General features: G+C 41.0%; 1 protein-coding gene across 1 annotated transcript; it reads right to left on the reverse strand.

Annotated features, from left to right (window-relative positions):
- Positions 1-544: 544 nt before the first annotated feature.
- LOC124821458 (protein GAMETE CELL DEFECTIVE 1, mitochondrial-like) lies at positions 545-3342 on the reverse strand. Its single transcript, XM_047293349.2, has 3 exons — positions 2715-3342; positions 1237-1423; positions 545-1092 (listed from the first exon to the last, which is right to left on the reverse strand). Exons 1-3 carry the CDS (start codon positions 3281-3283, stop codon positions 886-888), a joined length of 963 nt encoding a protein of 320 aa, XP_047149305.2. The 5' UTR covers positions 3284-3342; the 3' UTR covers positions 545-885.
- Positions 3343-22291: the final 18949 nt, after the last annotated feature.

Below are 22291 nucleotides of genomic sequence, written 5' to 3' on the forward strand. Positions count from 1 at the left end.
AAAAATCATTTTTTTAGTTAAGGGATGCTCAAAGGGTTTTTGTTTTTGTTTTTCTTAAAACACCCTTTTGCATAAAGTACCTTGAAATAGCTCTTGATTTATTTAGCAACCTAAGTATACCGTGGGTATTTCTTTTGAAATTTGTCTGAAATTGAACGAGTCATACGGTCATGTTGTACTCCACTAAATTATTCATTGCAAAATTTTATTTGAAATAATATATGGCTTGCAATCTTCAATACCTAAAAATTAACTTTAGCTAATGGATATTGAAAAAACATGACAAATAGCAGCCTAAATCTGTTTATTTTCTTTAACAGACATGTAGAATTAGTGTGAGACAACTTGCGCAAAACCCCATTAAGTTTGACCTGACCTGAATCTCAACCAATCGAACCAGATTAATTGTTTATAATGCTTCAATAGGCACAGATTTACTATTTCTGCATGTTCAATTAATATAATGCACGCCGTGTTCCTATTTTTGATGCATCAACAATCCTATATGCAACCTCCAGTGCATTCTTCATATGATTTGGACGAGTAAATAAATACATAGCTATAGATATTAAACACCTGTTAAAAAAATTGTGAAGCCCAATTCAATATCCTCGTGTACATCCTCCAGTTTAACCCTAAATGCTTTCACATATTAGGTAATATTTAACATGGCAAAAGAGAAAACTCCTTTTGCTTTTAGGCCACTAATTAGTATCACATTCATCCTGGGTCATATCGTCACCTGCTTTTATAATTCAACCACGGTTTTGAACCTTAGCAGAGATTGCATGGAGAGCATCTGTTGTCAATAAAGGCTAAGTAGCAGTAACTGTCCTTTATTCACCCATTTTTTAATCAAAAGACCGCTGCACCAACATGAGCAAGCTACCTTCTCTGAAGAGGAAGGTAAGTCTTGTCAACTGAATTTTTCTCCTCCTTAAAAGGTTGTGTAGAGGGATCAGACAGACTTGGTACTCTCGAAACACTACCCTTTCCTCTCTTAGCATTTGGTCCCACCACCTCTATCATATATTTCCACCCATCAATTGGCCTCCTCCTGCTAAATATGTGAGTCTTGATAAAACTAGCAATCTGCATACAAGTTTTATCAAGTTGTCAATGATAAAGAGAAAAACTAGGTATCTGACATTATACTCCATAATTCCTATAAAGAATACCAACGCTTTATATTGGGATTAGAAAAGCAACATGGCAATCTATTGTTTTTATACACACCTGAAATTTGCTATAGGCAATACGTCGTTCAAATTCCTGGAGAAGTATATCTTCTTCTCTCTGGGACATCTCCCAGACATTTCCTTCTTGATTTTTTGATATCGTTTCCCATCCATCAGGCATATTTTTGAACTCCGCAGTTTGCACTTGTGCATTGTTGAGATCATTATTGCCAGGGTAAAAAATGCTGCAGTCGTTCGGTCATTTAAGTACAACATTCACAAGTAGAGATGATACTAAGATGAAAAAGCTATAACTACGATGCTATGAGACCTTAATGTGCACAGAAACAAGAGACCAGAAAACCCATAGTGTAGAAAAAACAGAATGGCCATACATCTACATTAGTGTGCGAAACAAAGTAAGCAAATAACATAAGACATTGAAGAAAAAAAATTAAATAGTGAGCAGTTAATACCTAGTCATAGCCTTATCTGGGATCTACAAAGAATAATTCTGCCGTGAAGGAAAAACCTTGGCATTCCCGCAAATAAAATACAAGTACTTATTCATAGATTTTCATTTGCTACCATTAATTAGGCCACGTCTTTTAAAAGCAATACCATATTAATGGCATTAAAAGAAAGGCACACATTAGATATTTCTACAACCAACTGGTCGAAAGTTCAATCCCCCTACCACGCCATTTCTTATAAATCGAGTTACAATACAAGGAAGGGGGACTGCGTCCATGAATTACCCGCAATTCAAACACAATGAGCTTTCTCATAGCATGCCTAAGTGTGCACACAATATGAATTCTCTTCCGAAATGGTTTAATCCATACCTAAAGGGACATTATTAGGATTCGAACCTGGACCACATAATTATGAAACACAAGACGCTACCACTTGAATATATATACACACACTTCAGTGATTTTCAACAAATTTCAACGAATAATATAAATGTACTATTGGCAGTTCTTTAGATATATAAAACTAAGAAAGTTCTTAGCAATACATCTTCTAACACACTCTACTATTAACCGAAGTTTGATGCAAATCATGAAAATAATTAGGCTTCACTATTTATTTAATGAGCTCCACACTCATGAATTTGTAGTTTTAAAAAAGAGACCAGCAAGGAAGAATATGTCAGAATAGTACGTAGCTAACACTCGTTAAACTTAATCATAAATTTCCAAGCCTTAACCTATAGTTCAAAATATTGGGAGAGATGGTGATTGGTCAATAATATCACAGTATACAATAACATAGAACAAGAACTAATCCGGTGTTAGAACCGCACAACATGCTTCATTAGAAATCTCAAGGTCAATAACTACTTCAAATTGTACACTCTACACGAGAATAGATTATAAAAGTTTGAATATAACCATAATGATTGATGAGATTTCAGTATCAGGGACTTAAATCAATAACAAATTAATAACCACAAACTCAAATACCAATATAAAACAGCATCTCAAGAACCATAATCCAATTTAAAAGGGGGTAAGAGAGCGAGAGGTATACTCGGAGCAACTATCAATCAATCTCTGAATGTCATCGCCAGCAGCAATGTCAGAATCGGCCAATTTTGCCTCCTCGAGCTTCTCAATCTCCTTCAACCACAGTCCAGCGTGCAGCCTCTGTTTCTTCAGTCGATAATCCTTCTTCATATTCTCCACGCTGTAAAGCGCGCCATTTTCTTCCCTCTTCTCCTTCTCCTTCGATCCTCTTCCTCTTCGCCGCTCGTTCCAATTCTCGTTCATCTCTGCCACGAACGCTTTCGTCTCCTCATCGGCCTCGGGCACGGCGTCAACCGCCACTGCGGCGGAGGAAGAGGAGGAAGGGAAGTTGACGTCGCTTTCCCATGGAGCTCGCGTCTTCGGTGTTAAGTCCTCCGGCAGCCACGCCGTTTCCCATGCCTCGTTCCACTCGTCCTCGCCGCTCCGGGACTTGCGGCTCGACAGCCACCTTCTCGTCACCGGAACTTTGCCGGAAGGAGAGAAATGCGTATCGGCGGGAATAATGGATGTTAGAGACTTGAATTGCTTTGCGGTAGAGATGGTCGCTGTGGTGATTCGTCGAAACCCTTGCATTGTCGATTAACTGCACAAAGCATAACTCAGTTTTTGTTCTCTGATGAAAAAGAGAGGGTAGATTTTGGGCCTTGTGACTTGGGCTTTGCTTTTATTACCAATTACAAATTATTAAATGTTATTTTTCTATATCTTACAGACTTTGTTATGAAGTGAAAAAAGAAAACACTATAAATTAGAGAGAATTATTGAAAAAAGATAGGAGATATCATTCAAGTGGTGCTTACAAAGAATGGGTCTAGGCACCACCTTTCCCAGATGGAGCATATGTGTTTTCATGAGTGAATACTTATACATTTATTGTGTATTAAGTATTTATTTGAATTGGACAAAATTAATTTTGAATTAACCTTTTATATAATTGAAACTAAAACCATTAAAATTTAAAATGAAATAAAAATATAAAATATTTAAGTTTCTTAGTGTTCTTATAGTAGGTGGAGATCTCCTTATAATAATTTCATTTCACAGTTTTCAATCCTAAATATATGATTATGCCCTATTCAGCTAAATTGTAAATATAAGGTGCTACAAGATAATATGAAACTCAAATCAACGCACATGAGTATGGAGATGAGAATGGAAATGTACATATTCTCACATCCTGTACCCACTGTAATATTCATCCTCCTTTATATTTTCTTCTCTGGTCATAAACTTTGTCTAATTATATGATGTAATTAAATTTTCTTTTACATTTAAATATTTTTACTTTTTTTAATATTTTTATTAATTGTATGATAGTGTTTAATCTTTTCAATTTAAGTGTTCAATAATTATTATTAGCATATAAAAAAATCTATTAAGTTATTAAAGTTCAAAAAACAAAACAAAATTATGTTAAATTATTCATACCAATGATGCATTTTGTTTATAATTACCAAAATATATATTTTTCACATTCAACTAAATTAAAAAATTTAAAAACTGTTGAAACCCACACGAGAAGCCTGAAATTCATCTATGATTTTGTACTTTTTAGTAAATAATAAAAATTATATTAAGAGAAATATGACGTTAGCACTAATAAGAAAAATTGTCTTGTTAACCCTGCTCAAAATATTTTTACTTAAATTCACTATTTCTCTAATTGAGTTAGAGGTGTGTTCTTAGAATTTATTATAAAGATTATAGATCAATTCAAATATTTTTTTTTAATATTAAAACAAATTGAGACAGTATTTGCATATGTAACTTAATTTCGATTTCAAATATGTTTACACTCCATTTTAAATTTTGATTTGGGCCGAATGATAAAAAATAGTCCAGCTCCATAATATATTTTTGGATCATTGCATGATTGGGTTTGTTATTCCAACAATATTGATGGACTAAAACCTAAAGATAATGAGTGTTGCGTTTCAACTATTTTTTTTTATTTCAAAAACATTTTACATTTTTTACTATTTTTTTATTTCAAAAATACTCTATACCTCCTCACTATATTCAATAATCTTTTTCTTTCTCTCTCCACATTAATGGAGCATTCACATGATTCAGATTTAAACTTGTGATATATTGTAAAATTTTATTTACATTTTTCTTTAAATAAGTTTGATTCAATCTTATTTTCACTGTTCAATATATATTTTTTTCTTCAAATTACTTAATAAATGGTAAAATTTTGTTTTAAATTTCTAGAAAAATACTTATATATATGTGTTTTTTTTTACATTTAATATCTATAATTTTTAACATTATATTATGTTTTAACTTATCGACATGTTTCACTCAAATAACTTGAATAAAGTATTTAATTTATTAGATAAAGAATATAAAAATATTATTAAATACTTAAAATATAAAAGAAAAGTTATTTGTTAAAGATTTGGAATTTATTTAGTTCTTTCGTCGTTATAAAGTTAGTATATAATAATAATAATAATAATATATTATTTACTATTAATATTATTATGTTTATTATTTTGTATTTGCATCTAACTTTTAAGTTTATAAAATGGAAGTGGTAAAAGCACTAATATTGAAGTTTTCTTTGAATTTTATATTTTGCAATATATTACAAATTTAAATCTAAGCCATATGAATGCTTAATTTATGCAGAGAGAGAAAGAGAAAGATTGTTGAGGATACTGGGGAGGTGTAGGGTATTTTTGGAATAAAAGAAAATAGTGGGGAGATGTAGAGTATTTTTGGAATAAAATAAAATAGTGAGGAGGTGCAGAAGCACTTAGGGTGGTGGAGGGTGCAACACCCTAATTTTTTTTGTAGACCTCCATATATTTTAAAATTATAATTTTATCCTTTCTTTCTTTATTTAAAGTATGTTTAATCAGTTGGATAGTTCTGTTTTTTCAAATAGGTTCCCTTTTTATTTTTTTTCAATTGGGTCTTTAAAAGTACAAAATCAATGCAATTGAGTTTCTGCCATTAAATTGGATGAACGGAGTTTAAATGAAGCTGAGTTGTCAAAATGATGTGGAATCATTAATTGACATGACACATTCAGAGCAGGTTTCGTGGAATATGTGTAATTAAGAAAAAAAGGTTTTTGAGAATTGAAATTAGGGATCAATAAATTAGGGTTCATGAAAATGAAATTGGAAGATAGGATTCAAGATTGGAGATACAACGATTTTAGGATTCACAGAGTGTTCGATATTGCGCCATCTTCGAATCATCGTGGACCACCATGGACAAGTCATGACAGTCTTCGCAAAACAAAAAACATGTAAAAGAAATGTTTGCGTTGTTGAGAAAAGAAAGTGGGGTGGAAAGAGTTGTTGGAAAAGTGAAGAAGGGATGAAAGAGAAGCAATACTTTTGTGAAAGAAGAAAAGATGACGAGGTTAGGGTTGAAGGAAGAGAGAAAGTGGTAAGAGAGTTTTTTTCTTTGTGGAAAAAATGTGGTGAAAATGAAATTAGGGTTTTTGTGCGTCAATTTCAGCAGTCTTGTGCCATCAAGTCTCCACAAACATGCAACGAACTCAACCAAGCTACGAATCACCTGCATCTCATCTTCCCAAACTGTGAACTCCATGGAACCTGCAACCAAAGAATTCATGAACTCTAAATCGCACAAAAATACCTCATCCCAAATCACATAAAACTAAGACATAAATCAAGCTGCTTCATGGCTACCACCATCGTAGTAACCCACAAGGCACCAAAACACAAAACCCTAATTTTCGTTAGGAAGAAATCGCGCCTCCTTCGTCGTAGCCAAAATTGCGATTTCCAATTTCAATTTTTATCAGAAACCTATTCTTTAATTGTTTAATGTATCATACCACATATCATGTCATCTATCTGCCACACAATTTAATAAAACCAGGTCATAGTGGCAGCTCAACCAAATTTTAACTTTGTTAACCCAATTTAACAGCACATACCGAATTGCATTGATTTTTCACTTTTAAGGATCCAAATGAGACAATAGAAAAAAGAGGAATCTATTTGAGAAAATCCAACATAAATAGAGACTATCAGAATGATTAAACCTTTGAAATATTCTAAGTAATTTATTTTAGGATTCAAATATTTACGATACCACTTTTATTTGGATTAAAATAATGTTGAAAAAGAAATGTTATATTGTGGATGTTCAAACTTTTAATAATAACTATTTTTTCGAAATAATTTATATCAATATGTTAAACATAATAAATTATTTTAAATCTTAAAAAATATTTAAAATTTATTACTTTTTTATCATTATTTCAAATGACGAATAAATGGCATCAAAATGAAAATTATTTAGAATTAAAAAAAATTAGAAATCTCATAAATTTACAATATAATAATCACACTGCATATAAATTTATTCATCAAAAAATATTCAATAAATAAAATTTTAAAACACTCTTATTAATTACGTTCTACAAATATACTAATTGAAGATGTTGATTTAGAAGCAAATTCATGGATCATGAAATTAAATTTTCTTTTTGTTACAATCCAAGCATTTCACTGTGTAAGAACTACTCCACCATAATATATATATATATATATATATATATATATATATATATATATATATATATATATATATATATAAAGATAATCAATGAAGCAAAAGACTCTCTATTACTAACACATGTGTGAACTCTTAATAAATAACTCAAACAATGCTTTACACAACACATCCATGCACACGCATACACATGCACATACAAACACACTCTCTCACACACACACGCACAGACCCACACACATACACACATGCACATTGAAACACACACAGATGACCATACACACACAAACACTCGCACAAACACACACACCGCCCCACACACACTAATGCCCACACGGCCACACACACACACACAGACCCACATACACACGCGCCCACATGCACATTGACGCCCACACAGACACACAGACACACATAGAAACATACGCCCACACGCACAAAGACGCCCACACACACACACATAGACATAGATAGACACAAATAGACACACATAGAGACACACACACACTCATTCACACACATACATACACACATACACACAAACACACACGCACATACACATAAACACACACAAAGACACAAATACAGACACACACAAAGACACATAAATACACACACATAGAGACACACACACAAACATACACACACACAATACAAAAACACACACACAAAAACAAACACATATACAGACATACACCCGCACGCACACAAACACACACACACACACACATTCATACAGACACAGACATAGACACACACACACACGCACGCACACATGCACACGCACACGTAAACGTGCCCACGTAAACGCACACACCCACAAATGCACATGCATAAGCACACGCACACGCACAAGCACATCCACATGCAACCACATACACGCACACACACGGCCACACGACTACAATCCCACACGCACACACACGCCTACACACACAAACGACCACCCACACACGCCCAAACACAGACACACCTACATGCACACTGACGTCGATAGACACACACATAGATACACATAGAAACATACGTCCACACGCACAAAGACGCCCACAACTACACACACACACAGACAGAGATAAACATAGATGGACACACATAGAGACACACACACTCATTCACACACATACACACATAGCCCCACACAAACATACACATAAACACACACACACATACAAACACACACACAGACACAAATACAGACATACACAAAGACACATAAATACACACACATAGAGACACACACACAAACATACATACACACACAAAAACAAACACATATACAAACATACACCGCACGCACACAAACACACACACACACACACAGACACATACATAGACACACACACACAGACACACACACATGCACACACACACACGCACACACACATGTAAACGCACACACCCACAAACACACATACACAAACACACACACACACACAAGCACACGTACCCGTACATGCACACGCACAAGCACATGCACACGCACCTGCTCACGCAAACACACACACACACACACATACATACATACACAAGCACACACATATACACACCCACCCACCCACACACACACACACGGCCACACAAACACACACTCCCACACGCACACACACGCCTACACACACAAACGCCCATAACCACATATATGCTCACACACAGACATGCCAACCCACACACACACACGCTCACAGACACACACACACATACAGATACACACACACGACCACACACACACACGCACAAGCACAAGCAAGAGCACATGCACACGCATGCACAAGTAGAAGTACCTACACATGCAAACACACACACACACACCCATACACACACACACATGCACACACTCGCACACGCACACACACGGCCACACAAACACACAAGCCCACACGCACACACACGCATACACACACAAATGCCCATAACCACATATATGCCCACACACAGACACGCCAACACACACACGCGCTCTCAAAGACACACACATGAACACACATACACACACACAGATACGCAGACAGAACCACACACACATGCACATGCACACGAACAAGCACAAGCAAGAGCACATGCACACGCACACACATAGGCACAAGACATGCACACGCACCTACATATGTAGAAACACACACACACCCACACCCACACACACGCGCGCGAGCACATACATACGCCTACACAACACAATCCCACACACACATCAACGCCCACAAGAACATATACGCCTACACAAAAACACACCTACACACGGAAACGCTCACTGGCACACATACAGACACACACACAAATACTCACACCCCCACACACATACAAACACACATACACACACACAGACAGACACAAACACACACACAAACACACACAAAGATACATAAATACACACATAGAGACACACACATAAACATACACACACACATAGAGGCACAAACACACACACACAAACAAACACATATACAGACATACACCCGTACACGCACAAACATACACACACAGACACTCACACAGACACACACACACACACATACACACACATGCACACGCACACGTAAACGCACACACCCACAAACGCACACGCACAAGCACACGTAGACGCACACACACAAGCACACACACACGCACAAGCACATGCACACACACCTGAACACACACACACACACACCCAAATGCCCACACGCATTCACAAAGACATAAACACACACACAGACAGAGAAACACACAGACACACACACAAACACACACAAACACACACATAGAGAAATACACTCTCACACACAGACACACACACAAACAAATACACACACAGACAAGCACACATGCCTATCCACCCAGACCCCCACATAAAAAGACAGACAGACACACACACACACACAGGGACACACACACATGCACACACACATGCAGACACACAAACACGCACAAGCATACCTACAAGCACTAGCATACGCACACATCCACAAGGACAAGCACAGACACATGGATACGCGCACACACACACACACACAAGTACATGCACATGCACCTACACACGCAGACCCACACACACATGCCCACACACATACATGTGCACAAACACCCACACAAACACAATCCTACACACATGCCCACACACACACGCATATGCTTACACATACACAGACAGACAAACACGCGCACAAACACACAACCAAACGCACACACGCCCACCCACACACTCCACAAACACACGCCCACACACACACGCCAAAACACCTAGACACACACAGATAAACACAAACACATACACACAGACACACACATAAACACACACACACACACACATACACACAAAAACATACACACACACACACATAGACACACACATAGACACACACGGACACACAAGGCCCCCTCCCCCCTCCACATACGCCCACACACAATCACACGCATAAGAATACGCACACACATGCACATTAAACACACACACACATGACCATACACACACATGCACACACATAAACACATACCCCCCCCCCCCCCCCGACACACACACACATGCCCACATGCACATACATGCCCACACACACACACTCCCACACATACAAAGCCCCATACTTACACACGCTCACACATAGACACACCCCCACACGCACACGCACACACAAGCACATGCACACGAAGACCCACACACACGCCCACACACATACATGCGCACAACCCCACACAAACACACAATCCCACCCAAACACACACAAAGACACACACAAACACATAGACACACACAAAAACACACACACGCCCACACACTCACACACACAATAACGCACACGCCCACACACATACACCGAAACATCCAGACACAAACACGCTCACGCGCACACACATGCACACACACATACACACACGAACAAACAAACACACCCACCACACACACACATGCCCACACACATATACACGCCTATACACACACACACACACACACACACACACTCCCACACATACAAATGCCCACACACACACTGACGTCCACACCCAAAACATATAGACACACACAAACAAACACAGAAACATACGCTCCCACAAACACAGACGCTAACACACACACACACATAGACACACACACACACATTCACATACACATAGACATACAGACACAAACACACAGACATACACATAGACACAAACACAAACACACACACGCACATACAAACACAGACACAGACACACACACAAACACACACAAACACACATATATAGACACAAACATAGACACAGACACATACATGCACAGACGCAAAGACAACACGCACACACACCTACAAAGACACATAATCCTACCTGCACACACAAGCCCACACACACACGCGTTCACACACTCAGACACACATGCACACACACAGACATAAACAAATGCACACACACACACACGCCACACACAACCCCCCACACACATACGCCCAAACATCCAGACACATACAGACACACACACACAGACACACACACACACACATAAACACACACACACACACACACACAAACAAATACGCTCACGCGCCCACACACACACGCACACACACACCTACACACAAACACATGCACATGTACATGCACACTCACACGCACACGCACATGCACATATTCACATTGAAACACACACAAACATGACCATACACTCACATGCACACTCATAGACACGTACAAACACACACACGCATGCCCACAGGCACATACACACCTACACACACACTCCCACGCATACAAACGCCCACACATAGACACTCCCATACGCACACAGACGCCCACACACACACACAGACACACACAAACAGACACAGAAACATACGTCCACACGCACACAGAAGCCGACATACACACACACATAGACATACATAGACACAAATAGACACATAGACGCACACACACAAACTCATTCACATACACACAAACATACACACACAAACACACAGACCCAAAAACACAAACATACAAATAGACACAAACACAAACACACACACACGCACACACAAAAACACACACAGACACAGACACACAAACACAAACACACACATAAGAACTAACACACACAAAGACTTACATAGACACAGACACACACACACACACACACACACGCACACGTAAACGCACACACACACACACACACAAGCACACGCGCACGGTCATGCACACGCACAAGCACATGCACACGCACCTGCAAACGTATACACACACACACAAACAGACACAAACACATACATAGATATTCAAACACATCCACACACACACACACACACTCACAAGCCCACACACACATAAAGACACACATAGACATATGAACACTCATAAAGACACACACCTACAGAAACACATACACACGCCAACACATACACACGCCTAACACCCACCCACACCAACACACACAAATAAACACTCACAAACACACAAAGACACACACACACACACACACACAGATACAAAAACATACACAAAGACACAAACACACACACATAGACACGCATAAACACAAACACACACATAGAAACACACACACACACACACAGACACACATACAGACACACACACAAACATACACACACAAAGAAATACACACACATAGACATACACACAAAGACACAAACTCTCTCTCTCACACACACAAAATGACACACATACACAAAAAAACACACACAGACAAACACAGACACAAACGCACCCACAAACACACACACAAACACACATTTATGCACACGCCCTCAAACACACACGTCCACACACACACATGCCCACACAAAAACACACACACACTCCCCCGCTCTCGCCACACCCACATACCCTCGCACACACAAACACAAACACACACATACACACATATACACACAAACACCCCCACACACACAAATATCCAAACACATACGCCCAAACACTCAGACACACACGGATACAGACAAACACATACACATAGACACACACAAATAAACACTCACACATACACAAACACACACACCCACAAATAAAAAAACATACACACAGACACCACAAACACATAGACACACACATACACACACACACACACAAAAAACACACAATCAAACAGATACGCTCACACGCCCCCACACACATGCACACACACGCCTAAACACAAACACACACACACACGCACACGCACACGCACACCTACCTGCACACGCACACGCACACACGCACACACACACATTCACATGCACACGCACACGCACACGCACACACATTGAACACACACACATGACCATACACATACATGCAAACTCATAGACACACCTACAAACTCACACACACATGCCCACATGCACATACATGCCTACACACACACACACACACTCCCACACATACAAACGACCACACATAAGCACGCCCACACGCACACTGACGCCCACACACACACACAAACACACACACACACACACACACTCATTCACATACACACAGACATACACAAACAAAAACATAGACACAAAAACACAGACATACACAGACACAAACACAAACACACACACATACACACATACAAACACACAAATACAGACACACACACAAACATAAACAGACACAAACACACACAAATACCCACACAAACACAGACATACACACACACACACGCACGTGCTCACACACGCCCACACATACACATGCCCAACACCCACACACACTCATACACACAAACAAACACACACAGATAAACACACCCACATATACACAAATACAAACACAAACACACAAACACACATACACAAACACACACGTAGACATACACACAAAGACAAACTCTCTCTCTCACACACACAAAATGACACATACACAAAAAAACACACACAGACAAACACAGACACAAACGCACCCACACACACACACACAAACACACATTTATGCACACGCCCTCAAACACACATGCCTACACACACACATGCCCACACAAAAACACACACACACTCCCCCGCTCTCGCCACACCCACATACCCTCGCACACACAAACACAAACACACACATACACACATATACACACAAACACCCCCACACACACAGATATCCAAACACATACGCCCAAACACTCAGACACACACGGATACAGACAAACACATACACATAGACACACACAAATAAACACTCACACATACACAAACACACACACCCACAAATAAAAAAACATACACACAGACACACACAAACACATAGACACACACAAACACATAGACACACACATACACACACACACACATAAAACACACAATCAAACAGATACGCTCACACGCCCCCACACACATGCACACACACGCCTAAACACAAACACACACACACGCACATGCACACCTACCTGCACACGCACACGCACACACACACACACACATTCACATGCACACGCACACGCACACGCACACACATTGAACACACACACATGACCATACACACACATGCAAACTTATAGACACACCTACAAACTCACACACACATGCCCACACGCACATACATGCTTACACACACACACACACTCCCACACATGCAAACGACCACACATAAGCACGCCCACACGCACACTGACGCCCACACACACACACAAACACACACACACACATACTCATTCACATACACTCAGACATACACAAACAAAGACACAGACACAAAAACACAGACATACACATAGACACAAACACAAACACACACACACACACACATACAAACACACAAATACAGACACACTCACAAACACAAACAGACACAAACACACACAAATACTCACACAAACACAGACATACACACACACACACGCACGTGCTCACACACGCCCACACATACACACGCCCAACACCCACACACACTCATACACACAAACAAACACACACAGATAAACACACCCACATATACACAGATACAAATACAGACACAAACACACAAACACACTTACACAAACACACATATAGACACACACACACACACACATGCCCACACAAACACACACACACACACACGCCTCTGCTCTCGCCATACCCACATACCCTTGCACACACAAACACACACACACACAAAATACACACACAAACACAAACCCACACACGCACACAAAAACGCACACGGATACACACACACACACACACGCCCACACTCACACACCCCCACACAGACATACACACACATACACAGATACGCACACACACCCAAAAAACACATGCATACACACGCCCACACACACACATGCCCACACACACGCCACCTCACACACCAAAACACACCCAACAAAAACATGCATACACACTTAGACACAAACACACCAACGCACACACCCATACACACACATCACCCCTTACATACGCACAGACACAGACACAAACACACCACTCAAATACATACGTACACACACAAACACACACACATACACATATAGAGACAAACACATACACATAGACACAGACACTCAAATACACAAACACACACACACTCATGAACACACGACCACACACAAGCCCACACACACACATGCCCAAACACAGAGAGACGCCCACACACACAGAGCCCCCCCCCCCCCCCCCCCCCACACACACACACACTTACTTAAGAACATACACACACATAGACACAAACACATACAGACACACACACACACAAAGAAACATACACACACATAGACAAAAAAACATAGACAGACCCCTCCCCCCACAAATACACCTGCACACACACAAACACATACGCACAGACACAAACACACACACACACACACAGATACACACGCACGCACACACACCGAACCACACACATACAAATAGACACACACACACGTAGACACACACACACACAACCATACGCATAGACACACACATATAGATAGACACACACACACGTACACACACACGGTCATACACAACGACATATTCGCCCAACAACACACGCCTACACTCACACACATACACACATGCACGCACACACTCACACACGAGACTGCACGCCCACACACACATACCCCCCCACACACACACTCAGACGCACACACACACGCACACCCACACGCATAAATTCACACACACACACACACGTCCACACACATACACACATACACACACGCACAAACAGATACATAAACAGACACAGAGATACACAAACACAATCAGACACACATATACACACACATACGCACACGCACAAAAATATACACACACTCAAACACAAACACCCACACAGACACAAACACACAAAAACAGACACACATACACACACATAGATACCGACACTTACACGAACACACACACATTGACACCTACACACATAAACACAAACACACACACACAGAGAGAGAGAGAGAGAGAGAGAGAGAGAGAGACAAAAACACACAGAAACACACACACAACTAGACATACAAACACATAAAGGCACACACACGCACAGATACACACACACGCCCATACACACACGCGCGCGCGCACACATACACACACAAATACCTATACACACACACGCGCGACCACATGCACACAAACACCCACACCCATACCCACACACACACGCATACATAAAGACACACACGCACAACATAGAAAAACAATCACACAGACATACATATGGACACACACATAAAGATAGACATGCACACACATACACAAACACGTACATACGCCCACACATACACGCCCAACAACACACGCCCGACACACACACACACGCACACGCACACGAGCCCACACGCCCACACACACACAAGCCCCCCATCACACACACACACACACACACACACACAAACACACACATACGCCATCGTGCACACACACACACACATACCCACACGCACACACACACACACACACAAACAAACACATACAAAGTCGCCCAAACATAGACACTCAATAAGACACGCACATATTTACACACAAAGAGAAAGATAGAGAGAGAGAGAGAAGGAGGGGACACACACCCACAGAAATACACACACAGACACAAACACACACACAAAAACACACACACAACTAAACATAGATACACACACACACCCATACACATAGACGCAAACACACAAACACACACCCACACACATACACACATTGAGGTACACACACACGCCCAGACACATACACCCACACAGACGCCCACATGCACACACCCACAAAAAAAACACACACACACACACCGACACACACACACACACTCACAGAAACATACACACAAGCAAACAAACATACACACACAAAAAAAAACACAAACATGCACTCACAGACACACGTACACACATAGAGAAACACACAAACACACACAGACACACACACACACAAACGCACACACACGCCCACATCCACAAACCCACACGCACACACTCTTAGAAACACACACACAGGCGCACAAACATACACACACACACAAACACACATACACACATAGAGAAACACACACACACACATACGCACACGCACAAACATATACATACACAGACCTAAAGATCCACATGGACACAAACACAAAAAAATAGACACACACACACATACATAGACACCCACACCTACACGAACACACACACAGAGACAGACACACATAAACACCCACACTTACACGAACACACACACACAGACAAACACACATAGACACCCACACCTACACGAACACACACATGTGCACCCATACACACACGCCCACACACAAAAATAAAGAGAGAGACACACACACATACACACATACACACACAAAAACACACACAACTAGACATACACACAGATACAGAGACACAGACACAAACACACATAGAAACACACACACAGCTAGACATACACACACATACAGGCACACATACACACAAAGACACACACACACACACACACAGAGATACGCCCACATGCCCACACACAAACGCACACACACACGGACCTATACACACACATGCCCACACACACCTATACACACACACACACGCCCACACACTGACGCGAGCACACACCCACACACACATACGCACTCACACACACAAAAAAAAGAGAAACACACACACACACAAACACATACAAATAGACACACACATAAAGACAGACACACAAACATGTGCACACACACACACACAAACACACACAAAGACACGTACACACGCCCACACATTCATGCTGAACAACACACGCCCCTATACACACATGCACACGAGCCCACATGCCCACACACACACAAGCTCTCTCTCTCTCTCTCTCTCACACACACACACAGAGACACACACACATACACACACATGCCCATACACACACACACAGACACAAATACACAGAGTCACACACACATGCACAGATAAACACACTGATAGAGAAAAACACACACATAGACACATAGATACACACAAAGACACACACAGACTCACACACATACACATACAAACATACACACACACAGACACAAACACCTACACACATACAAACACAAACACACAAACACAGACACACACACACACACATACAAACACACACACACACACACACACATAGAAACAAACATACAAACACACACACCCACCCGCCCACATGATAACGGTTGAAAATACTGTTATTTGTGATGTAATTTTGATACTAAATGCACCCTTTTCTGCTTAGAAACTTTCTTGGAATCATGTTTTTCTGTTAAGTTGTGTGAATAAGAGAGTTGAGGTTGAATTTGATGATTTTATGACTAATTCTCCTTGTTTTGGTAGAAAATGAGATAATATGGAAAGCAGGGATGAAGTGCCATGGAGATGGAGCTTAGAAAGGCCTGGAAAAGCATCATAAGGGAGGAGTGCTCGAAGCTCGGGCGCCCTTTTTGAAGGCTTGAGCGTAGGAAATCGTCGCTCACCGCCTGTGCACCCCTTTTGGGGCGCTTGAGCGCCAGAAGCACGAAGCTTGGACGTCTTCTCTAAGGCTTGAGCGCAGGGAACCACCGTTCACCACCCAGACGCCCCTTTTGGGTCGCTTGAGCGTCAGAAGCACCAAGCTTGGGCGTCCTCTCTAAGGCTTGAGCGTGGAAGACCACCGCTCACCGCCTGGGGGCCCTAAGTGGGGCGCTTGAGCGCCAACAACACAGGCTTATGCTTTGTTTCTGTTCTGTCTTTGCTCTATTTAAAGGATCCAGGCGTCCTATGTTTTGTATCTCTGGCTGAAGCAGCACAACAACACACTCTTCCACACTCTGAAGGCGGATTTGGATGCGGGAGCTTCCATCCTCTACTTTTAGGGTTTTGTTATCTCATGCTTTTCCATTATTCATCTAGTTTCATCATGTCTATGGTGAACTAAAATCTATTTGTTGTTGAGGGATGATGTAACATTGTGAACTCTCATGTATTTGAATTGATTCTTAATAACATATGCTTTTTCATTAATTGTTAGAGTAATTCATCTGTGCTTATTACATGAATTGGTGATTGAGGACAAACTTATTTCGCCGAGGGATCGAGTTTAAGTAATTTAGTGAGTGACGTTGACATTAATGCATAAAGAAGAATTCCTACATACACAAGAGGAAACTTGGTGAAATCTAACCCCAACAACATACTCATCTCATATTAAACAACATCCGTTCATCACTGTGCTATTTTTCTATTGATCAAATTGCATTCATATTTAATTTTCTGTCTTTGCATTTGAACCCAATGATATTGTTTTCTTTAAGTCTTAATTAATCAAGTTATCACACGACTGTGTAGTGCCGAGAGTCCTTTGGGACACGATGCTTGGTCTTACCATTTTATATTACTTGTGTGATTCGGTACACTTTCCTATTCATCAACACCACACACTGACACACAAACACGCACACACAAACACACGTACACAGATAGAGAAACACACATACACACACAAAGAGAGAGATAGAGACACACACACAAACACACACGTCAAACACACACATCTGCACACGTACGCACACACACATGCCCACACACACAAAAACACGCACGCACACACACGCCCATACACACACACACAACAAACACACACACGCACATGAGCCCACACACACACGCACACACACAAACACACCTCTCCCCCCCCTCCACATACACACGTCCAAACACACACACATACACGCCCCCACACAAACACACACGCGAGCACCCATACATACACACAAAAACACAAACATACACAAAAACACACACATGCATAGACAAACACACATATAGACACACACTGACACACACACACAAACTCACACACATACACACGCAAACATATACACACACAAACACAAACACAAACACAAAGACATAAACACATAGAGACACAAACACACAAACACATACACAGACACAGACACGCCCACACAATGACACACAAACACACACACACACATAGACACAAACGCACACGCCATCGTGCACACACATATGCACACACACACGTACCCACACGCACACACACATTAACACAACACACTTTCCCACACACAAACACACACACACACAAACACACATACACACATAGAGAAACACACACACACACAAAGGCACACACATACACACAAACACACGTACACACACACGCCACACACACACAGACACACACACACACACGCCCACACCTACATGAACACACACACACACACCTACCCACACACAACCACACATATAAACACACAAAGAGAGAGAGAGAGAGATAGACACAAACCCACACAGAAACACACATACAGCCACACACACAAACACACATACACACATAGAGAAACACACATACACATACACACAAAGGCGCACACACACACAAACACACACACAAACACACGTACACACACACGCGCACCTACCCACACACAGCCACACATATATACACACAAAGACAGAGAGAGAGAGAGAGAGAGAGAGAGAGAGAGAGAGAGAGACAAACCCACACAGAAACACACATACAACCACACACACATAAAGACACACACACACACACACAGATACGCACACATAGATACGCACACATGCCCACACAAAAATGCACACACACATACACACACACACACACACGTATACACACACACACGTATACACACACACGCCCACACAGAGAAACACATGCATACAGACATACAGATACACACACATAGATACGCACACATGCCCACACAAAAATGCAAACACACATACACACACACACGTATACACACACACGTATACACACACACACGTATACACACACATGCCCACACAGAGAAACACATGCATACAGACATACAGATACACACACATAGACACACACATAAAGGCAGAAATTCACACACGTACACACACACACATACACACAGACACATACACGTACACACGCCCCCCACACACATGCACACGAGCCCACACGCCCACACACACGCACACGCACGTCCACACACAAACACCCCCCCCCCCCACACGCACACACACGCCAACACACACACACACGAGCAGCCTATACACACACTTACACACGCAAACACACTCACATGCACAGACAGACACAAACACACACATACACAGACACAAACACACACATAGACAGACACAGACACACACAAACACATGCCCACATGCACACACCCACACACACACACCGACACACACACACACACACTCACACTCACAGAAACACACACATAAAGACAGACAGACAGACACACAAACAAAAACACACACACGTACACACAGACACACGTACACACATAGAGAAACACACACACACACACACACAAACACACACACATGCACACACACACACACACACACAAACATAGAGAGACACACACACATGCACACACATACACCCACATACACACACACATACACACACCCACACGCCCACACACACACGCATATAAACACACACACATACACACACATACACACACACATACACACACACATACACACGCACACACATACACACACACGCACACTCATACACACCCACACACACACAGACACATACACACAAACATATATCCTCTCATAATGAATCTTTCCATTACATTAATATAATATCGACATACGATATATTTATTAAATATAACAAAACAAATAAGGATAAACCAATTTTAGCATTTAAAAACATTTACAAAAGTTATTTTCTTAAAGTTCATAAAAGCCTCTATTGCTTAGCCAACAATAAGGTTACATAGCGAATTAAACACATGTTGAAATGTGCTCAACAAAAGTTCTCA

The sequence above is a fragment of the Vigna umbellata genome, chromosome 3 (assembly GCF_029865625.1).
Source record: "Vigna umbellata cultivar VRB3 chromosome 3, Vumbellata_1.0, whole genome shotgun sequence".
Taxonomy (NCBI): Eukaryota; Viridiplantae; Streptophyta; class Magnoliopsida; order Fabales; family Fabaceae; genus Vigna; species Vigna umbellata.

Bases quoted from the DNA above. Each gene is read 5' to 3' on its own strand.
- LOC124821458 (XM_047293349.2), bottom strand. From the start codon at position 3,283: ATGCAAGGGTTTCGACGAATCACCACAGCGACCATCTCTACCGCAAAG. The intron at 1,424-2,714 runs GTATACCTCTCG...GAACGACTGCAG, and splicing joins TTGATTGATAGTTGCTCCGA to CATTTTTTACCCTGGCAATA. The intron at 1,093-1,236 runs GTGTGTATAAAA...ACTTGTATGCAG, and splicing joins TTGCCTATAGCAAATTTCAG to ATTGCTAGTTTTATCAAGAC.